Below are 24323 nucleotides of genomic sequence, written 5' to 3'. Positions count from 1 at the left end.
AAGGACAAAATACCTGATAACAGTTGCTGGCTGAGGGAAAGTGTGAGAACTATACTCCCATGCCCTCCCCTAAAACTTTATCTAGTAGAAAATGTGGTTAACAGTAAGTGTTAACTAACAGTAAGGACTGATTTGATTACTGGTTATCTCGAGCTAAGGAAGCCTGGCAGTGGAAAGGGAAGGGCTGCCCAGGAAAGAGTCCAAGAGAAAGGGAGCCTCAGGAAAATGAAGTAATTAGAGATACTTCTAAGGAAGAATGGGAAGATTGGGGGGCTGCAGGACACTAGCCAGTAGCTTGCATTCTGTGCTTAGCTCATCACAGGTGGTTCTGGGAAGGTGGTTCAAGAGCTGGGCCAGCAGCAGGAAGAGTAACAGGGGAGTTATGACAGCAAGGGAAAGGCCTGGGAATTCATACATCTCTGGGGAAGGGTGCGTAGCGTCCAAATGTTCTGGATCTAAAGAATACCATGGCCAAAGCACACGTTTCCACAAAAATAAACAGCTTTTCTAACTACACGATGGTTAAGCTACTCATCAAAGTGGGCCAGTGCTGCAATGCTGGCAGGGGTCATAATACTGTATAGGGGAATGGGCTGAAGACTCACTGTTTTTAGAATATGTATAGTATAGAACATGTATAGTATCTCACATGCTCCAGCACCAGAGGCAGAGAGACAGGAAGCCTCATGAAGGAACAAACATGATCATTCCCCACAATTATGCCCACTAAGGCACCTCATCCCAACCTAGACTGAGAGGGATCCTAATCATGTGAAAAAAAAAAACAACTCTCTAAATAAAACCACTCTAAATGACTAGCCTCTTGGAGATATCTAATTGGCTTTTTAAAAATCACTTTAAACCTCTGTTTTAAAATCTCCACATCCTGTTTAAATATGTTCTTCAAAATTATGTTCTGTCAATTTGAATTTGGAACTGGAAAGGTTGTTTAAAGGAAGAAAAAAAAAGGCTTTATAGCCTGCAGCAGCTAAGCCAGGCTGTAGAAGCAAGTACAGGTTGCTAAGGGAACAACAGAATGGAGATATCGGAAAATTAAACGCATTAACAAAAGCAAAACACACCTTAGTATGAATGTAAGGAACTAGAGTGCAATTTTTATACATGTCGAGGTCAAAAATTAATTTGAACACAATAATTCTGAAAGAAAAGAAGTAAAAAAGGGATCACATTGTTTGAAATACTCACTATACAAAAAAAATTGTCCAGCAATGTATCTAATCTGCAGGTTAAAAAAAAAATCAAAATGCTGTGCAAGTAGATATTGATTGGACAGTCCTATAGTCCTTAATAAGATATTACCCTATTTTCCCACAGTTTCTGAAATAGAAGCCAATTATTTCTTAGAAGTAAAATAAAAATCAGAATTTTAATCTACTTACTCATTCTTTTTACCAGGCTTAGTTTTTTAAGCCCTGATGAGGCACAAAATATCAGCTATACCAAACTTACTTTGCTAATGGTCAATCACTAAAACATCAAAATTTCAGGATTAAAAACCTTAAGATCATTTCCAGGGAAGCACATACATCTGTCTGCAAATGTCCACATAGCTTCTTTGTGACCTGCCATGGAAAAATCATTTCTAGTTTTCTGAAAGAGTCAACAGCACAGTATGGAGTGGCATAAAGGCACACAAATATTCTTTTAGATTTAATAAATTTGGCAACTCCAACTTACAAATGACATTCAAGCCCAAACCCAGGTTTCATTATTTTCAAAGCCAGAAATATGAATGTCATATCTCCCTCTCCCATCATGAAACACCAGGTTGTCAATTCCTCTCTGCAGGATTTGTTCAGAGTGGAATATTTGCATGCTTCTTCCAGGGGCTGGACTGCTTTTTGTTTGCTAACACATCTAGGTCATGGCAGATTCGGGGACGAGTTGTAGAAGGCTGGATGATGTCATCCACAAACCCTGTTTAAACACAGAAAAGGAAACAGACATTATTTTCATCCTCATTTAGTCCAAGTACAGGGTGAAAGTCAATAAAACAACTGAAACAATCAACAACAAAGACACCTACCATTCTTCACACTTCACTACCATGCTCAGCTTAATTAACCCATCAAAGTCTGAAGGCTGCCAGGCTTGAGCAAAGAGCCACCCTACAGTGATAGTACAAACAGCCTAACATGGAGACAAGGGAAAGGGGAAGAAAAGTGGGGATGTGCCATTTTCAATACAGCCTGGGAGTTTTCATAGAATACAAGTGGGACAAGCCTGGGGTCGGATTGTGGGGAAAGTGGTAGTGTGGTACATATTCACTGGTATAGAAAAGGCCCTGCTGGGAACTAGAAATATTTAAATATATACATACCCAGGCCAGCCATGTCTTCGTTTTGCTCCAGGCTCTACTCCTAACCTTCCCAACATTCTCTGCTATGCCCTTGAGTGGGTACCCCCGTTTTCAGCTTCCTTTTGTGTGTTATAGTCCTCCATTAGAACATAAGCTCCTTGAAGGCAAGGACTATCTTTCTGCTTTTATTTGTTTTTACCATTCTTTGTACTCCCCCAGCTTAGCACAGTGCCTGGGTGCAGAGTAAGTACTTAATAAAAGCATATTGACTTAGAAAAAAAAGCAAAAAACTCCCCACTAAACTCTTAATATACCTTTCCTGAAAGTCTCAGAGAGCTCCTTAGAGCAGTGAGGGCTTAAAGGATTTACTCCTCGTGTAACTAGGGGCAAATCAGTCACTGGGTCTCAGTTTCCTCAACAGTAAAGGTGGTGGCTGCAATAAATGGCCCCTCTAGTCCCTCCAATGTCTATTATTTGTTAGGCAATAAGGAACCATTCATGGAGTTTGAGCAGAGAAAAGACATGATCGTATCTGCACATTAAGATTAATCTAGCAATGACATGAAAGATGCACTGGAGGGTGGACAGCAGAAGTGGGAATTCTTGGGGGTCATAACAGTGGTCCAGGAGGGGACAGTGAGAAACTATATGCTCTTCTAGCAATGGAAGAGAGAAGGAACGAATATGGGAAATATCACAGAGGTAGAATCTAAAGGACTTGACAATTGGAGAGTGATGGAGAGGTTACATGGAAGTTTCAAGCAAGATTACTGGTGGCATCATTGACAGAAATGGGAAAGTCCACAGAAATAGTAAATCTGGGTTGGGGGGAAAACTCTGAAGTCTGGGAGATTATATAGCAAAATCTTCATAGCAGCACTTTTTTTTTTAAAAATAGTATTTTATTTTTTCCAATCACATGTAAAGATAGTTTTCAACATTCATTTTTTATAAAATTTTGAGTTCCAAATTTTTTCTCCCTCTCTCCCTCCCATCCCCCCTCCCTAAAACAGCAAGCAGTCTGATACAGGTTATACATGTGCAATCATGTAAACAAATTTCCACATTAATCATATTGTGAAAGAAGAAACCGATCAAAAGGGAAAAGCCACAAAAAAAACCAACAAAAAAAAGTGAAAATAGTATGCTTCGATCTGTGTTCAGACTCCATAGTTCTTTCTCTGGATGTGGATAGCATTTTCCATCATAAGTCTTTTGGAACTGTCTTGGATCACTATATGTCTGAGAAGAGCTAAGTCAATCATAGCTGACTGTAGCACAATGCTGCTGTTACTGTGTACAATGTTCTCCTGGTTCTGCTCACTTCATTCAGTATCAGTTCATATAGGTCTTTCCAGGTTTTTCTGAAATCTGCCAACTCATCATTTCTTAAAGCACTTAATAGCATTCTATTATATTCATATACCACAACTTGCTCAGCCATTCCCCAACTGATGGGCATCCTCTCAATTTCCAATTCTTTGCCACCACATAAAGAGCTATAGCAACACTTTAGTAATAGTAAAAAACTAGAAACAAAGTAGTGCCACTGACTGGAGGAATGGCAAGACAAATTATGGTATGTGAATATAATGGAAACTTCCTATACTGTAAGCAATAGGATCATAGCTGCAGAGCGCAACAATGCCAAGGGTCATTAGTCCAACCTCTTAATTTTATAGATGAGGAAACCAAGGCTGAGGAGGTTAATTGAAAAGCCCATAGTCACAAAGACAGTAGTTAGCAGAAGAAACAAGATTTAAAACCAGATCCTCAAGACTCCGAATTCATCCCCCTTTCTGCTACACTTGCCTCCATATGACAATTATGAGGACTTCAAAGAAACACAGGAAGACTTATATGATCTAACCCAGAACCAAGGGAATAATATACAAAGATCACAAATTATATAAGTGAGGGGTAGCTAGGTGGCACAGTGGAGAGAGCACCAGCCCTGGATTCAGGAGGACCTAAGTTCAAATCCGGCCACACACTAGCTGTGTGACCCTGGGCAAGTCACTTAATCCTATTGCCTAGCCCCAAACAAACAAACAAACAAACAAACAAACAAACAATGATATAAGTGAAACAGTACTTAAGAATACAGAAATCAGATTCAAGACAATGACCTATCTCGGTTCCAGAGGGCCAATGATGAAATACACTTTTTCCCTCCTCTCACTGGAGGAGAGATGGTGGACTATGGGCATGGGATGTTGCATATGCTATCATATGTGGTCAACGTGTCAGCTAGTTTTAATATTTTTCTGTGTTATAAAGGAGATTCTCTAGAGGTGGTTATTGGCAACTGATGTTGATACAAAAACAAGAACTATCAATAAGATATTAATATATATAAATAAATCTCAGAAAAAAGTCAGTACTAGGATTATGTATGGCTAGTGTTGCATCTGAAGCCATGGGAGTGACGGGATTGTCAAGGGATGGAACGTAGAGAGAGAAGAGAAAAAGAGCTGAGGCCAAAACTTTGGGGAACCTTGGGTGACCAGAAAAAAAAGACAAAGAGGCAGAGAAGGAACAGTCAGAGTATAGGAGGAGAAGCAGGCAATGGTGGCATTTCTACAGTTAAAGGAGACAGGTGACTCCACAAGGAAAGGGTGATTGATAGTGTCAAAGACCTCGGAGGGGGAAACAAGACTTCCTAATCCAATTTGGCAATTAGGATTAGGAAGACCCGGTTAAAAACAATTCAAGTCTACTCTAGCAGTACATTTCTGTGTGAAGAAATCAGCTTCTCTCAAGGCCAAAGCTCTGATTTCCCCCTGTTGAGGAAATAGGTAGGAAGCAGAGAGAGAATAGGCCTCTGGGCCAGTCCACCTTAGACAGACCTGTCTTACCTCTCACTGCAGCAGGGAAGGGGTTTGCAAACTTCTCCACATATTCTGCCTGGGCAGCTTCCACATTCTCTTTTCCTTTGAAGATGATCTCAACAGCACCCTATAACAGGACAGACAGTGATGGCAAAACATACTGACAGATTAAATGCCCACAAGAACTCCAGCAGGCCTTCAGTGAATCTCAACTGGACCTACTGTGCCCTATGAGGTCGAGTTTAAATTTTACTGGCATCATCCCTAGTCTGGAAACCTCTTTTACCTATGGGGGGTTTTTTGGCTTGTTTTTTTAAACAAGAGATTCTCCAGGATCCAAGATGGGTATCCAGGCCTGAGTAATGAATGCTCTTCTGACCACCCATAAGACTGCAGATTGGCTACAGGAAGTCAAGCAGCACCTTGAACTGAAGGTCAATTCTATGTGAAGGACTCACTGTTCTACAAAGTGTGGAGAATTATAGAGCAAAGGCAGTTTGATTCCCTGTCTTTGGGGGAGGGAGAAGGGGAAATATGAAGACAGAGAGAGAGAGAATCCTCCTTTCACATTTCCTCGATCTACCTTTTTCCCCTCAACACACTTTTATCAATAGTTTCTTGGTGCCATGCCTTATGTTTGATTTTTCTCATTAGAGTATAAGGGATGGTCCTTGAGGAGAGGGAAGATGTCTAGTATTTCCTCGCCAACACAAGTTTTCCACATAAAGCTAAGCATCCAGTGAATGTTCAGCAGTCACTTTTTGGATACATAAATATAAGAAGGTTTGAGGCTCTGACCTTGGCCCCCATAACTGCAATCTCAGCTGTCGGCCAAGCATAATTGACATCACCACGTAAGTGTTTGGAGCTCATCACATCATAGGCACCACCATACGCCTAAAACAGAGCATACAGAATATAGTTAGCAAAACTGATCTGTAGTATGTGGATTCATGATAAGCCAGGAAACCAAGAGAGAACTCAGGAAAGTGGAAAGAAAGCTCATACTGGTAATCACAGTTACATTCCTAGTACGTTAAAAATGACAAACTAACACTAATCTTCCTCCATTACATTTTCTCTAGCTTCCCTGGTTTTGCCTGGCATCTTTTCCAGTTTCTTTTGAAAAGTGTGAGTTTCACCATGCTCAAATTGGGGTATGTTTGCAGGATGGATTACCGATTTCATGGTGTTTTCCAGACATCTGAGAGAGTCAGAGTGGTGCAGTGGAAAGTGTAATGGATTTGGAGTCAAAGGACCTGGGTTTGAATCTCAGCTTTGAAACTTAAAACCTATATGACTTTGGGCATGTCATTTTACCTCATCGGGTCTCAGTTTCTTCATCTGTAAAATGAAGAGACTGGATTAGATGGCCTCTGGGTCCCTTCCGGCTCAAAATCTATGACCCTATGACCTTACTCTCTTGATCAGCTCTTGACTTAACTACTAAATTAGCCCTTGCCTGTAGAGAAGCATCGAGGAAATGAAGTGGGGTCTCACATCTTACCTTCCGTGTGATTAAAGTGATTTTGGGCACAGTTGCTTCTGCAAATGCATAAAGCAGTTTTGCCCCATGTCGGATAATTCCCCCGTACTCCTGAGCTGTCCCTAAGAGAAAGTGAAAATTCAAAAACTCTCAATCAACAAAGCATTTGCCAAGAGCTCCAAAATCATGGATTAGAGTAACAAAATAATGGGGGAGGGGCAGGTCCCACACTAGTATCTTCCCCAAACATTCCCCCAAATGGCAGCACTGTACGTTTCACAGCACTAACAACAGTGAGCGCACACAGTTTATTCAGCCAATTTTTCTGGTGGCTGATTTATTCCGGTCCAAAAAATTACAGCAAGATTGAGGATTTAAATTGTCCTTCCTCCCTTCTTTGAGAGCGTGGAAAACTATGAGTGTGGATAACTGCATAAGGTGTCAGACTCAACTGATAATGTTGGTTAGTTTTACTGAACTGTTTTTTATTCTTTGTTGTAACAACTCACATAGTGCAGGGGTTGGGGGAGGATTATATTTGGAAAGAAAAACAAACGATATGAATAAAATTTTTAAAAATTAAAAGTCTAGTGTTTCTTATAAATACATTCCCAAATAAAATGCCTTTACCCAACATAATGCCCATTTCTCCTGCACACTACTAAGAGATAGGCAGGAAGGGGGTGTGGTGTGGAAATGGGCCCAACTGAAATATCTCCCCATTGCTTATGCCTGACCATAGGCTACACCTACCAGGCAAAAAGCCAGGCACATCGACAAAAGTGATCAGTGGTATATTGAAAGCATCACAAAATCGGACAAAACGAGCACCTTTCACAGAAGAATTAATGTCCAAACACCCTAATGAAAGAAATAATAAATGCAATGACGTTAAGCAACTATACAGAACTCTTTACATCTCAGTTTCTTAACAGTTCTCTGTCTTGGACAATAACAAATAAATAGTAACTATGCTTTAGGATGCTACTATCCTTATTTTAATTTTTATTTATGGGAGCTATTATTATCTCCTCCACTCTAGTGCTACTCTGATGCTCCAGTATGGTCCAAATGTTTCCTTGACACGTGAATAAGTACTCTGAGCCCTGGCATGGGCCCACGGACAGAGTGCCTGGCTGTTGGCACTGTCCAGTGAACAACCTAGTTCTGTTTGGAGAGGCTCATCACAACAAGTGTGAAGAGGGTATTTTCAGCCATGACAACTCATGAGAACTTTTTACTGGAGAACTTGCCATCTGTAGTGGTGGAAGGAGCATCTAATACATGAAATCACTGATGCCTGAAATACTAAAATATTTCATAGAGTGTACGAATATTTTTATAAATCAAACAAATGGAAAAATGTATTGGAGACAAAGATTCACAGATCTGATTATAAAAAGCTAAAAGAGTTCTACACAATAAAAAGTGTTACCTCTAAAATAAAAAAGAAATGGATTGGCAAAATAGCTGCAATAAATATGTCAAATCAAGTCTGGATAACCAAAATCTATAAGGAATTGACACCTATCTATAGGCCTATGAGCAATGGTAAAAGGACACGAGTAGACAATTATGAAAGAAGAAAAGGATAATATTCAAACTCATTAATAACAGAAAAATGCAAACCAAGATCACTTTGCATCCACTACAATGGCAAAAATATTTGTAAATAATACATTTTACAGGGATGTAGGGAAAAAGAGTGGGTCGGTTAGGTGGTGCAGTGGATAGAGCACTGGGCCTATAGTTGGGAAGATCAAGTTCAAATCCAGACTCAGACACTTACTAGCTGTGTGGGCAAATCACTTACCCTCATCTGCAAAATGGGCACACACTGAAGAAAGAAATGGCAAACCACTCCAGTATCTTTGCCAAGAAAAACCCATAAATAAGTCATGGGGTCATGAAAAGTATGACATGAATGAACGACTGAACAACAAGGGGAAAAGATACTATACTATACCACAGGTGGGACATTAGACTGGTACAGACATTATGGATAACAATATGGCACTGTCAGTAACCAAACTGATTCTACCTTTTGACCCTGGGATTCCATTGCTAGGACTTCATCCTAAAAATACAACAGAAAGAAAAAAAAAAGACCTATCTGTACAAAAACATTTAGAGCTGCATTATTTGCAAGAGCAAAGAAAGTAAAAATAAATTATATGTCCAACAACTGAAGAATGGCGAATAAATACGACATAATAACGTAAAAGAATATTATTGCATTATAAAAATAATGACCACAGGGGCAGCTAGATGGCGCAGTAGAGAAAGCACCGGCCTTGAAATCAGGAGGACCTGAGTTCAAATACGACCTCAGACCAAACACTGGACACTTACTAGCTGTGTGACCCTGGGCAAGTCACTTAAGCCCAACTGCCTAAAAAATAATAAATGAATGAATGAAAAAATAAAGAAATAATGAATAAATAAACAAATAAATAAATAAGCAAGTAAATAAATAAATACATGAATAGATAGATAGATAGATAGATAAATAAATAAAAGTGGTGACCACAAAGAAAAAAGGTGTTTAAAAATAACTGAATGAAATAATGCAAAGCAAGATCAACATAACCAGAATGGCATATATACTGACAATCTTTTTAAAAACCCAAAACAAACAAAAAACCCAGAGCCAAAGACAGTGAAACTCCAGAGAGGCTTAGAAGTGAAAAGAGTAAACGAAATTTTTGTTTGCCAGTTGGCAGTTAATTCATTTGATTCTACTTTATTACATACTAAGAGTTTTAGGAATGTTTTGAGTCCTCAAATAGTATGTCTACATGATTATTTTTATGATATTTAATTTATAATAATTTTTTAAAATCAACACAGTGAAACATGAAACTTTAAAAACATTTGTCCAAGGTCACAAAGTTAATTTGTGGGAAAATGGGAGAACATGAGAACTCACAGAATCTTAGCATTGCAAACAAAGCACTCACCTTGTTTTCTCAACTGATTGATTACTTTTTAAACAGACTTTATATATTCTCTACAAGCCAGGAAGAAACTTTCTATGTTTCACAGAGAGAAGCTAAGCCAAAAAGAGCAGTATTTTCCAGTTCTACATAATAAATCGATAGATGACATATGGATTTCAACTGAGGTTTTGATTCTACCTACCCCCCCAGAATGTTCACATTGACAAACGAGGCTATTCTTTCTTAGCCATGTTATTAATCGCTTAGATGAAGTCAGAGATGGCATGCTTATTAAACTTTGGGACACAAAGATGGGAAGAAGAGGGAGATGACAAAATCAAGATCCAAACTGAATTTAATAGGGGTGACAATGGGTGTATATACACATACATGCATTAAAAGATAACACACACATGCATTTATGAATGTGTACGTAGATATACCCATAACATGGAAATTTGTATAAACATGTGTGTAACATGTATATACTGTATATACATGTGTGTATAACGGATATGCATGTGTATGTATGTATATAAACATACAGCGCTTTTAAAAACCTGAAACAGCAATAACATAATCATTAGTTTTCTTATCCCCCAAATCACTTAACACATGTACCACACGAAGCAGGTATTCACCTGTTTGCTGATCATGATGTGAGAAAAAAAAAATCCCACATGGTAACTGCAATTTAAAATGTAGTAGAACCTATGCCACGTCGCTCTTTCTCCTTCTCACCTCACCTCCAGACCCGATGAAAAGAAAAAGAGGAGCAATTAGGAGATGACTGTGATTTCAAAATCAAACCAATATTTTAAAGGTTCTAGTTTTACCAAATACACAGAAGTATGCCAGTATGTCCACTTCAAGTGAACCACACTTAGGGCATGCATGAGCCTACAGTCCAGGCTACCTGACTATGACCAAGGTATCATCACCACCACCTGGGGTTAGGTTGTCATCCTGTTTTCCAGTATAGAATAACAAAGGAAATCAAGATTCTTGAGTGCAGAGTCTGCACATAGAGCATACTAACGAACAATAGTCATGGTAACACATGAAGCCAGATATTTAGGCTAAACCTAAAAAGACTCAGATTTCCAAAGAAGGGAAAAGTCTTAATTGGGAAATCACAAGAACATAAAACTGAAGGGACCCTTCGGGTCATCTACTCCAACCCTTTCATGTGACAGATGAAGAGCAAAGGTCCAGAGATCCTCACTGACTTGTCCAAAGTCACACACCCCACACATATGGCAATGTCAGGATTCAGACCCTGTTCTCTCTCAACTCCCGTAGAGTCAGGCTGCTGAAAAGAAGGCACTGTGAGCAAATGATGCCACACTGGAGAAAGAACTGAAGAGGGGAGGTTAGCAAGGCCTAAGCACACATGTAAACAGATTAAAACAAAATCTAAAGAGGGCTGTAGATGGTGAAGAGGCTTATGTCCTATTTTGTATGTCTTTGTAGCAGTTTTAAAATCTAGGAGAGGCACAGAAGGTCTGCACCAGGTTTCCCATAAAGAGATCAAGAAATGAGGGGCAGCTAAGTGGTGCAGTGGATAGAGCACCGGCCCTAGATTTCAGGAGGACCCAAGTTCAAATGCGGCCTCAGACACATAACACTTACTAGCTGTGTGACCCTGGGCTAGTCGCTTAACCCCATTGCCTAAAAAACAAAACAAAACAAAAACAAACAAACAAAAAAGAAATGAAGGCATTAAGTAGCCTGAATCACAGTCCTAGAACTGGAAAATATGATGAAGTTTCTTAAAATGGGAAATGCTCATGGATCTAATGGTCTCATGGCCAAAAGTATGAAATGGCTTGATACTCGCCTGAACAAAGCTCTTGGCAACAGTTTTTAATCACATAGTGTACAGGCAAAAGAAGCACTTTGAAAAAGGTGGGGGAAGACAGCAGAAGAGCTGGCCATGACTATTCACACAAATCCTATGAGACTTCTGCAGGACTTCTGTGCCAAAGGTGGGGAGCACATGACCTGGGATGCAAACAAGTATGAAAGGCACGAAGCAGACGGAAAACAGCCAATGCGGTGACATTGAGAGGACCTGATGAACGTGCCGGAAGAGAGAATGGGGGAGGCTGTGGGGTTAGTTGAGCTCAACAAAAAGTTTCTGACCTAATAGCTCAATGATGTCTTTTCAGAACTGTCCAGGAGGACTATCCAATATCAGCTAAGTCATCCCTCTCTATGGATATGGCCAACAGACCCATGCTAAATGGATAAGGAGGAGTTTTTTCAAATAACGATGGGAATGAGAAAAGATTGTCCACATGGTCTTTGGCTCTGTGAAACGGTTGTATGGACATGCCCATGAAGAAATAAACATTTTAAAATGCATAATAAGCATGACAAAGGTGGAGCAATGCGAGGTCAAGCCAAAGCATATGCAGATTATCTGAGTAATAAGCATATGATGAGAGCACTATTTCATAGCTACATCATTCATTATAGGCTGGAGCCATGTCTAGGATTTTGCAGGCTTCTCAGGTCCTACCTGAAAAGCAACCAGTAAGAGGAACCTCCTACCTGATGCCACTTTGGGCTGGTTGCCTACAATCCCAACAGTCTTTCCATTCATCCTTGCAAAGCCAATAATGATGTTCTTGGCATAATTGGGCATAATCTCAAAAAATTCTCTTTCATCAACAATCTGCAAAAAGGAATGTGAACAGTCAGAAAGGAAAGACAAATACACAAGCAACAAAAGTAGACTTTGCCACACATTCATAGTGGTCGCTGTTTGTTGTTTAGTCATTCAGTCATGTCCAACTCTTTGTGGCCAGCTGGACCATACTGTTCATGGGGTTTTCTTGGCAAAGATACTGGAGTGGTTTGCCATTTCTTCTCCAGTGGCTTAAAGCAAATAGGGTTAAATGACTTGCCCAGGGTCACACAACCAGTAAGTGTCTCAGCACAGATTTGAAATCAGGTCTTCCTGACTCTAGGCCCAGTACTCTATCCACTGAGCCACCTACCTGCCTCCAACATTTAGAGTTGCCATCTGGTAAGTACCTTGAGTCTCAATGAAATGTGTCTTCTATGATCCTCTGACATATTTTCATATACCCTGACTGATCCATAGTAGGCTGTGTATACTAGAAAGTGAAGAAGGTAGGGCAAGGACCTCAATCACATTTCCAGACCCTCATCACTTCTTTCTTTGTTCTCTACCACTGGATCCATACCCAAATTCCTAGAGGCTATCATCTAGAACAGTCATAGCATCTCAGAGATGACAGCACTTAAAAAAAATAAATGGTTCAATCCACAACTGAGTAGGAATTATGAGACCTACAACACCCTTGTCAAGTGGTCAGCCAGTCTCTATGTGATGACTTCCTATGATGGGGATCACCCAAAGCAGCCCATTACACTTTTGAATAGCTCTATTTGTTAGAAAATTTTCCGCATCATTTCTACCAAACGATCCTAAAATGAAATCTCAATACTTCTTCCATGTAATTGATGGCCCTGTAGATGCTTAAAAGACAGCTCTCATATTCTTCCTAAATTTTTCCTAGCTAAACATTCCCAGTTCAGTAAGATGTAAGCTTCTTCAAAATACACAACATACGTTTTTTGTTTTGTCTTTGTGCTCCCAGCACAGTACCTTGCATATAATAAGTACTTATCTAATAAATATTTACTGAATGAGTTCTCGCACCTGGATCTTCATATGATGGTATAGTTATGAGTCCCTTCATCATTTTGTGTTTTTTTGTTGTTTTTTGTTGTTTTGGTTTTTTTTTAGGCAATTGGGGTTAAGTGACTTGCCCAGGGTCACACAGCTAGTAAGTGTGTTTGGTCTGAGGCTGGATTTGAACTCAGGTCCTCCTGACTCCAGGGTCGGTGTTCTATCCACTGTGCCACCTAGCTGCCCGCTCATTTTGTGTTTTTTGAGAATTGCCTATTCCTATCTCTGATGATTTATCTGTTGGGAAATAACTCTTGTTCTCATCTATTGGAATCAGCCCATTATATATCCTGGGCAAAAGACATTTGTCATAGCAACTTTCTATGAAGACTGTTTCCCAATTAACTGTATCTCCCTTCAACTGGTTTTGTTTATGCAGAAACTTTAATTTTATTAAACAAAACTGCACTTCTTACCTTCTGTGATCATCTCTGTGCCTTGTTTGGTCATAAACTCTTCTATCCATAGTTGTGAAGAGTTTTTCCTCCCTCGATTCTCTAATCTGTGTATGATAAGTTTAAGCCATGTATGCACTGGGAGCTTATGCTGGTTTGTGGACCCAAGTTATTTATCTTAACCTAATCTCTTCCAGTTTTCCTGGCAGTTTTTGTCAAATAAAGTTCTTAATTCAAGTAGATGTGGTCTTTGGGTTGATCAACCATTAGACTACAGGGTTGGTTTGGTTCTGCATATTGCACGCTTAATCTGCTCCACTGATTTTTTTTTATCTTTTTTTTCCCCACACTAATGCTTAAGTTTTGATGGGTTATTGCCTTGACATATCATTTGAGATCTGGTACTGCTGGGCCCTCCTCTTTCCAAATTTCATTTGTTGTTTCCTTTGATATTCTTGAACTTTTGTTCAAGATGAATTTCATGATTACTTTGTCCAATTCTCTAAAGTAACTTTTTCATAGTTTGGCATACACTGTATAAGTACATTAATTTAAACAGTATTAGCAGTTTAATTATGCCTACTCATTAGCAATGAATATTTCTTCTATCATTTAGATCTGTCTTTATTTCTGTAAAATGTTTTGTGACTGTGTTTATATAGTTCCTTTTTACATCTGTAGAAAGACTCCCAAATATTATATACATTATATGGTGATTTTGAATTGAATTTTACTTTATAACTTTGCTTAATTTATTGTTTCAATTAATGTTTAATTGTCTCTTTTGATTTCTCTAGATAGATCACATCATCTGAAGAAAAGCAATGGTTTTGCTTCCTCTTTGCTTATTCTTATTCCCTCAATTTCTTTTTTTCATCTTAGTGCTAAAGTCAGCATTTCTGTTGTTGTTCAGTCGTTTCACTAGTGTCTGACCCTTTAAGACCCCATTTGGGGATTTCTTGGCAAAGATATTGCAGTGGTTTGCCATTTCCTTCTCCAGTTTATTTTACAGATCAGTAAACTAAGGCAAACAGGGTTAAGTGACCTGCCCACGGTCATACAGCTAGTCATTGTCTGAGGCCACATCTGAACTCAGATCTTCCTGACTGTAGGTCCAGTGCTGTATCCACTGTGCCACCTACCTGCCAACAGAGATTAAGTGATTTGCCCAAAGTTTAGCATTTCTAGAAGCATATCAAATATTAATGGTGATAATGGATATCCTTGCTTTTGCTGTTGTTTAGTCATTCAGTCGTATCTGACTGTTCATGACCGCAGAGACCATACATGCCAACACTGACTATGAGGCTTTCTAGGCAAAGATACTGGAATGGTTTGCCATATCCTTCTTCTCTAGTGGACTAAGGCAAATGGAGGTTCAGTGATTTGCCCAGGGTCACAGCTAGTATCTGAAGCTGTATTTGAACTTAGGTCTTCCTGACTCTAGGCCCAGGGCTCTACCCACTGAGCCATTTAGTGGCTTCATCCTTGATTTTATTAGAAAGGCCTCTAGTCTTTCTCTATTCCATAAAATGCTGACTATTGGTATTAGCTAGATATGCTTTACCATATTAAGGAATGGTTCATTTATTCTCATATTTTTTACTGTTTTCAACAGGATGAATGTTGAATTTTGCCTAAAGCTTTTTCAGGATCTATTGATTTAATTACATTTTAAAAAATTATTGCTATTAATATGGTCTATTATGTTTATAGCTTTCCTTATGTTGAACCAACCCTGCATTCCTGGAATAAATCCAATCCGATTACAGTGTTTAATATTTTAATATATTGTTATAGCATCTTTGCTAATATTTTATTTAATATTATTTCAATATTCATTAGAGATCCTGTTAGAACAGGATTTTACCTGTTTACCATTTTCTTTCTCTTCTTTGTCTCTCCAGCATGGAGACAACATTTATATCAGAGGAGTTTGGTGGAATCTTTTCCTGTTTTTGTACAGTTAAAATCATATTGGAATTAACTGTTTGAATGTTTGATAGAGTTCACTTACAAACCCATATGACTTCTTCAAAAGAATTTTTTCTTGATATTAGGTTGTTTAAATAATCTACTTCTTCTGTTAACCTGAGTATTATTCATTTTTGTAAACATTCATTTCATCTACATTACCAGTTTTGTTGGCATATAATCAAGCAAAAGTTTGCTGTGAATTCTATTTCTCATTGTTGCCATTTTTTTTTTGGCGAGGCAATGGGGTTTAGCTTTCTGTTAGATTTGCCTAGGTCTGAAGGGGCTACATTGAGATTTTCCATTATTACCATTTTCCTGTCTGTTTCTCTTTACAATTCAATGCATTTTTCCTTTAAATATTTTTATGTTTTGCATTTAGTGCTGATATTAAAAGTATTAGTATTAGTTCATTATCTATGGTGCCTTGAGGTATAGTTTCCTTGTTAAATCTCATACTGTCTATTTTTACTATCTTCCTGCTTAACTTTAAGATTTTTCATTTTAGGGTTTTTTCCAAGTAATAACTGGTGAAGACTTTCCTTTGCCCTACGGTTTTAACAGATCTGGACAATCTTTGTTTATGATTTAATGTGGAATCTAGATTTTTATTCCATCATGCTTTTAGGAAGTTTGATGATTCTTAGATTTCCTCTCCTTAACCAAGTTTTCTAAGTGAGATGTTTTTGCTAGTATATACCTTAAGTATTTTTCTGAGTCCCCACTCCAATCTTTTGATCTTGTTTTAATGTTTATGTTTTCACAGAGTCAATGCTTTCTGTTTCATCTTTTCTAATTTACAAGATTCAAAATCTTGGGTATGCTTTCCCATGTTCTAGTCTAAGATATTTATTATACTTCTTATTCTTTTTTCCATAGCTCTCATTTCATTTAATATTACACTTCATATTGCATGCTTCTTTTATTCCAGGTATTCTTATAATGCTTGGGACCAAGTCATTCTTTTCTTTGAGGATCTACTTGGACTAGTCCTAGTAGCTAGTAACTAGATGAAATAATCTCTTAAATCCTTGCTGGCTGGCACTCCAAAACAGCCCATTCCAAACCTTAAAGCTATCAAGTCCAATTCTTGGCTAGACCCCCCACCAGAGGCAGACAGGTTCAACAAAATCAGAGGAAGTACTTACTGCATGTACTATATCCACCATGTCATAGGCTTTAGTAGACTCCAATGGGACAAGCGTGTCCAGCTCAGGAGCCAGGCGGTCACTGAAAGTAATCAAGAAGAGAAGAGGACAAGATTAGTAATTAATCAACAGCACCCATCATGTGCCAGGCCCTGAAGACAAAATGACAAAAAGGAATTACCCAGAAAGCCAGCTGTATGAGGACTTCATTATTCACAAGGCAAAAAAAAAATGACCATCAAAAATAGGTTTGGATAGTTAGAATCATAAAATGAATCATATAGTTAGCACTTACTGAGTACAAATGATCAGTGCTCATTTCAATAACAATCACTATTATTCCACTGAACAAAAGTGACTGCATATTACTAATAATAGAAAACCTCAGCAAAGGATCAACAGATACAATCTCAGAAGCAGGGAATGAGCTCATTTAATGAATATAATTACTTCAGAAATCTAAATCAAAAGAACAAGTGCTTTGGAAATAAAAGTGCATGCCTCCAAGGCTCAGACAAAACCTCTAGGGTAGGAAGTCTGACCGCTGAAAATCACAAAAGAAAGTGATAGGAGAAGCAGAGAGAAGTGAGTGAGACAATGTAAACAGTGTGAGAGCTCTCACACCACTGAATGTAACAGTTTTGTAGACTGTTACAAACTCAAGGTTGGTTATGCTAGCCTGAATAGCCCCAAGTTTCAAGTTCCTAGAAAACACATGATCTGTACTGTTACATTAATATTAGGTAATGGCTAATGCTAAATAAGGATAAAATAGCTAGGACTGGTAGTATTATAATGAGATTCCTTGTCTCTGGGGTAGATTTTCACGTTTTAGATTGTAAGGCTGAAATTCCTGTCCAATGGGAATTTACAGCCAGTGGTGGGTGTCTCTGTGTTAGGACTATATAACCTTTGTTCTGACTTTTGTGCCTCCCCTCGCTTTGCTCAGACTGCCGGACAAAGCAGATGCCTGCTTCTCGCGAGAACGTAGTAAATCTTTCACTTTATACCTAGAAAATCTCTGAGTGTTATTTTTAGGAAACTGTAGCACACAAAAGGAAAAGCCAAACATTTCACTGAGCAATATTTGGCCTGGAGTGTGGCTTTATTGATATGGGGCACTCCCAGATGAAGAAATTCCCCCTACGAGTAATGGAAACATGTATGGATGGTATTTGAAATCCTGTTCCTGCCCTTGCAGACATATCTGGAGACAGAGTAATAATGAGAAGACTAGATCAAGGAAGCTGCATTGTTTAACATAACCTTCTCTCCAGGAAACAAGCTATCCTTGACCCAGATTAGTTCCATGACAAATACATGATTACTTTGAACAACGATGACCCAGTACCTTTCTACCAGTCCTTTTCCAAAATACTCATCCCATGTTTCGACATCCAAAAAGGGTCTATCTTTTTTAAACATAAATCTATTTATTTTTAGTTTTCAACATTCACTTCCATAAGATTTTGAGTTCCAAATTTTCTCCCCATCTCTCCCCTCCCTCTACCCCAAAGTAACATGTAAATTGATATAGGCTCAACTACATACATTCATATTAAACCTATTTTCACATTAGTCATGTTGTAAAGAAGAACCAGAACCAATGAGAGAAACCATGAGAAAGAAGAAACCCCCCCAAAAAATGAGAGAAAGCAAACAATATACTTCGATTTGCATTCAGACTCCATAGTTCTTTTTCTAGCTGTGGACAGCATTTTCCATCATGAGTCATTTGGAGTTGTCTTAGATCCTTGCATTGGTAAGAAGAAAGAAGTCTATCAAAATTAGTCATTGCATAATGTGGCTGTTACCGTGTACAGTGTTCTCCTGGTTCTGCTCACTTCACTCAGCATCAGTTCATATAAGTTTTTCCAGATTTTTTGGAAGTTAGCCTGCTCATCATTTCTTATAGCACAATAATATTCCATTACATTCATATACCACAACTTTTTCAGCCATTCCCCAACTGATGGGCATCTCCTCAAATTTCCAATTCTTTGCCACCACAAAAAGAGCTGCTATAAATATTTTTGTACATGTGGGTCCTTTTCCTATTCATATGATCTCTTTGAGATGCAGACCTAGTAGTGGTATTGCTAGAACAAAGGGTATACACAGTTTGGTTGCCGTTTGAGGATGGTTCCAAATTGCTCTCCAGAATAGCTGGATCAGTTCACAACATCACCAACAATGCATCAGTGTCCCAATTTTCCCCTATCCTCTCCAACATTTATAATTTTGCTGTTTTGTCATGTTAGCCAATCTGATAGGTGTGATGTGGTACTTCAGAATTGTTTTGATTTGCATTTGTCCAATTAATAGTGATTTAGAGAGGGGCAGCTAGGTGGCACAGTGGATAGAACTCTGGCCTTGGAGGCAGAAGGACCTGAATTCAAATCTGGCCTCAGACACTTACTAGCTATGTGAACCTGGGCAAGTCACTTAACCCCGACTGCCTCACTAAAAAGCAATCAATCAATCAATCAATAAACATAAATAAATAAAAAATAAAAAGTGATTTAGAGCATTTTTTCATATGACTATAGATGGCTTTAATTTCTTCCTCTGAAAACTTCCTGTTCATATCCTTTGACAATTTATCAGTTGGGAAATGACATGTGTTCTTATAAATTTGACTCAGTTCTCTATATGTTTTAGAAATGAGGCCTTTATCAGAGATACTGGTTATAAAAATTCTTTCCCAGTTTTCTGCTTACTTCCTAATCTTGGTTGCATTGGCTTTGTGCAAAAACTTTTCAATTTAATGTAATCAAAATTATCCATCAAAAATGGTTTTTCTTTAAGACATGCTTCAGGCTCTAGGCACTTAAGGTCAGAGAAGTCAAATGGGGACAAAGCCAGTGATGTCAGTTTGGTGCAAAAGGGGCACAAAACACAGAAGGGAGAGTTTTGAGATCGCTTAGCAAAGAAAGGTCACCTCAGATCTCACTGTGATTCTCTTCTTCATCTCTCACATCACAAATCATCAGCCACAATTAAACCATTTCCTCTTAGACACTCTGGAACATGTAGTAACAGCAAGAGACAAAACTTATCCAGAACAAAAGCCCTTACCACAAACAATACATACATTAATGTGCATACCATTCTACAAAAAATTTGCAGATTGTTTGGGTAAATGTCAAAATATGGAGAAAACTTATAATCTTATCATCCCTGCCCACATCGTGTCTTCCAGAAACTAATTTTTTTGGTCTCTCATCCTGTCCCCACATTATTCATTCAACAAGATTGATTAAACTCCTACTATATGGAAGGAACTGTACCAGCTGCTGGTCTAGGATACATTTAAGTTTACTAGTTTACATATACACATATATAGTGCTTGACAGTTTACCAAGTACTTTACATATGGTATCTGTCTCATTTGATCATTATGCTAAAGATGTAAAGCAGGCAGTATAGGCATTAATATTTCCATTTTACAGATAAATAAACTGAGGCTCAGAGTAATTAAACAATTTGATCAAGGCCACAGAGCTAGTATTAGGGGGCAAAGCCCAAACACTTTCTAACTTTAAATTTTGTGTTTCTTCCATGTTGCGTCTCATGTTTCAAAGGGGTCAAAATAAAACTGGCTTTCTCTGCTGCTGTCCCTAGGCATACAACTATCTGAAAGGTCTAAGTCATCTGTCTTAACAGTATACAAAAACTTGAGTGTACTCTACTTTTCAAATCTGACCAACAAGTAAAGTGATCAAAGGGTACTAGGTCAGACCCAGCAATAGCACTTTTAAGGCTGTATCCCAAAGAGATCATAAAAATGAGAAAAGGACCCACATGTACAAAAATATTCATAGCAGCTCTTTTCATGGTGGCAAAGAATGGAAATTGAGAGGATGCCCATCAACTAGGGAATGGCTGAGCAAGATGTGGTATACGAATATAATGGAATACCATTATGCTATAAGAAATGATGAACAGGCAGACTTCAGAAAAACCTGGAAAGACTTGTATGGTCTGATGCTGAGTGAAGTGAGCAGAACCAGGAGACACAGTACACAGTAACAGCCACACTGTGTGATGACTAATGTTGACAGACTTAGCCCTTCTCAGCAATGCAAGGATCTAAGACATCTCCAAAAGTCTTAAGATGGAAAATGCTATCCACACCCAAAGAAAGAACTATGGAGTTTGAATGCAGATGGAAGCATACTCTTTACTCTTTTTTTCTTCTTCGGTTTTGTTTTGTTTCCTCTTTCTTGTGGTTCTTCCTATTGGTTCTAATTCTTCCTTACAACATGACTAATGTGAAAATTAAAAAAACAAATTTAAAAAACAGCACTAAGTTATCCCAAAGTTGGTCTCTAAAGCCATAATTCCACAACACATTAAGAAGTGCTGTATTTTCTGTCATTTACCGCTGATCATGACATTCACGTATTGGAGCTGGATCCTGGTTATTCAAAGGTAAGTAGTTGAAGAATTCCCGGAGGTTAAATAGGGCATCTATGTCATTTTCAAAGGCTCTGTGTGCCACACCTACAAACAAAAAGGCAAAAGGAGATTAGGCTTCAGACAGATCATCCAATTGGTCCAAAACTGTTTAAGTATCATCCCTGCTGTTTGTAGATGTGCTTGGAAAGAAAGTCATTTATTCAATTACGTTCATCTACCAGTTGTGGCATGATGCCCAAGAAAGAATGTTGGATTTTAAATCAGAAGTGATGGGTTTGCAGCTTATCTCAGCTACTTACCTTTGTGACCTTGGGCAAATCACCTCTGCTCCTGGGCTTTAGCTTCGTCATCTGTGTAATAGAGGTGGCGGACTAACCACATGAACTCTAAGGTTCCTTAAATTTATACAAGAAAATTGCTAAGAAAGAATAGTTTCTTCCCTAGACATTTTTTTCAAAGCATTATGGTAGTTCAATGGCTCCAGAAAAGGGAGAGTATCTTTCATAGCATAATAGTATCAATCAGATCTCTCTCCTCCTGTTCAATTCTAGGCCCAATAATGCAAAAGTAACTGGGCATATATATACATATATATACATGCAAACATACACACACACACACACACACACACACACACACACACAGAGTACAGTGGAAAACATTAGCCCTAGAGTCAGAAGATCTGAGTTCAAATATCACTTGTTATGCTTACCACCTTGGCCTTGGACAAGTGACTAAATGCCGCTGAGCCTGACTTGCCCTGTCAAATGAAAGGGTTAGAAGAGAATGTGGAATGCTCTACATCTATATGAAATCTGATATATACGCATATGTTATACATATACATGAAACTGATCAGCTTGTCCAAACATTAATCATCCACTTATTTTTTCTTAAGTGAATAGTTTAACTGAATTCTTGAGTGATTCCAAATCTCCTCCTGGAGGAGCTACAAGGTTCTAGCACCTCATGCAACCAGTATGATGTTCCAACCCGCGAAATCCTCAGATATCACTATTCATAATTTACATTCAAATCCAACAAGTATAGGAATAATGGGCATTTGTTTGTGGGAGCTGGAAGGTGGGGAAAGAGAGAAACAGTTATTACCAAACACACACTACTTAGCTACAGGCCTAGTTTGGATCTAAGGATGTACATTTTAGCTTAAGATTTTAAGAAGTGGTTATTACACACTTACTATGTGCAAGGCACTCTGCTGGGTGCTGCAGACATAAAAACACAATGCAAACTAATTCTACCCTAAGGAGTTTCAAGTGTATCGGAGAATTATAGCAGGTAAAGAGAAGTAAAAGGAAATTAATTTTCAATAGGAGAGGAATCCTGAAAGACTAGCTTTAGTAGTACTGGAGCTGAGCCTTGAAGAAAAAGAGAAATTCAGGGGCAGTTAGATGGCACAGTGGATAGAGCTCCAGTCTTGGAGTCAGGAGGACCTGAGTTCAAATCTGGCTCAGACACCTTGAAACTTACTGGCTGTGTGACCCTGGGCAAGTCACTTAACCCCAACTGCCTCACCAAAAAGCAAAAAAAAAAAAAAGAGAATTCAGTAAGACTTAAATCAACACAGAGTGTATTCCAGGTCCTGGGGACAGCTTGTGCAAAGCCCCAGAGGGCAGAGATGTAGTTGTTAGTTCGGGAAACATCCAATAGGTTAGTGTAGCTGTACCTTGGAGCAGGTGAAGGGTGGTCATGTGCGGGAGAAAAAAGGCTAGAAAAAGAGGCTGGAACCAGATTGTAGGAAGCTTTAGCTGAGGAGTCTATATCTTATCCTATAGCAGGGAGTCACCAAAGATTCTTAAGCAGAAGAGTGACATGGCCAGACTGTCCTTCATGAAGATTATTTTGAAAACTGTGGGGTAGGTGGGTTGTAGAAGGAAGAAACTAGAAACAGGAAGAACAAAGTTGACTGTATCTATTTCATGCCCACTTGGTGCTACATTTAAAAAATTGAATTAAAAGAATATCAAGAACTGGTAACATTCTGTAATTTTTTTTAAGGCAATTGGAGTTTAAGAGACTTGCCTAGGGTCACACAGTTAATATCAAGTGTTTGGTCTGAGGCCGCATTAGAACTCAAGTCCTCCTGACTTCAGGGCTGGTGCTCTATCCACTGTGCCACCTAGCTGTCCCACATTCTGTAATTTTTTAAAGGTACAAGTTTATTATCAAGTTGAGGCTGTTCTGATTAACTCGATTAAATTAAATACTTTCAGTGGTGTGGGCATGCCACCCACCAATGAAGATTGCATGCTCCCCACATCTCCTCATCCTGGGCAATTCTTGTCCCTATTTTCCCATAAACACTCGGTAAAGAAGCTACTGCCTAAGCTAAGGGCACTCCTTTGGGTCTTTTAGTATCTTGGTAGTATTTAGGTCCCAGACAATTAATTTGTTATTTTTCCTTCTTGCTATGTAACCACCCCTTCTCCTTTTCTCTCATTCATGCCTTCAATGTCTCTGATTAAATAATACTATTAAGAAAAACCTAGGTGAGACCCAAAAATATTAACTACCTAATTTGCTTAATAATTAATTTGAATCAAGATGTAAGATTCTCATACTGTTATTTTCCACCACAAGGAGAATAGACAGTCTATGGGAAGAACTTAGGATCAAAATCATAAGATTTATAGTTGGAAAGACCCTTAAAGATCATCTAGTCTAGTGAGGAAGCTGGTAGAGCAATGGGGTAGTGCCCTGGGCCTGAAGTCTGGAAGACCTCAGTTCAGATCCAGTCTCAGACACTTACTAGCTGTGTGACCCTGGGTAAGTCACTTAACCCTATTTGCCTCAATTCCTCATCTGTAAAATAGGGGCACACTGGAGAAGGAAACAGCAAACCACTCTCCTATCTCTGCCAAGAAAACCCAATGGGCAAAATCCATGAGGTTACATAGAGCTGGACACGACTAACTATAACAAACAACAACCCTGGGCAGGTCACTGAACCTCTGTTTAGGTCAGTTTTCTCAACTGTAAAATGAGAATAATAACAACACCTACCTCATGGTATTGTGAGGATTAAATGAGATAATATCTGGCATTAGCACAGTGCCTAGCACA

General features: G+C 38.6%; 1 protein-coding gene across 2 annotated transcripts in view; it reads right to left on the bottom strand.

Moving 5' to 3' along the window:
* Positions 1–1658: 1658 nt before the first annotated feature.
* PCCB (propionyl-CoA carboxylase subunit beta) overlaps positions 1659–24323 on the bottom strand; it is a 46301-nt gene continuing 23636 nt past the window's right edge. The window contains exons 8-15 of one of the 2 annotated variants that reach the window (XM_020986098.2): positions 21203–21323; positions 16818–16899; positions 12133–12256; positions 7391–7498; positions 6659–6759; positions 5950–6048; positions 5179–5278; positions 1659–1938 (exon numbers count right to left, since the gene is read on the bottom strand). In XM_020986098.2, coding sequence (XP_020841757.1) covers positions 1817–1938; positions 5179–5278; positions 5950–6048; positions 6659–6759; positions 7391–7498; positions 12133–12256; positions 16818–16899; positions 21203–21323 — 857 coding nt within the window. In that variant the 3' untranslated portion in view covers positions 1659–1816. The remainder of the gene's footprint in view (positions 1939–5178; positions 5279–5949; positions 6049–6658; positions 6760–7390; positions 7499–12132; positions 12257–16817; positions 16900–21202; positions 21324–24323) is intronic. The other variant, XM_020986099.2, reaches the window with a different exon arrangement.

The sequence above is a fragment of the Phascolarctos cinereus genome, unplaced genomic scaffold (genome assembly GCF_003287225.1).
Source record: "Phascolarctos cinereus isolate Bilbo 61053 unplaced genomic scaffold, phaCin_HiC Scaffold_726;HRSCAF=1367, whole genome shotgun sequence".
Taxonomy (NCBI): Eukaryota; Metazoa; Chordata; class Mammalia; order Diprotodontia; family Phascolarctidae; genus Phascolarctos; species Phascolarctos cinereus.
The sequence above is the reverse complement of the archived record's forward strand: the minus strand, read 5'-3'. Positions and strand labels throughout refer to the sequence as shown.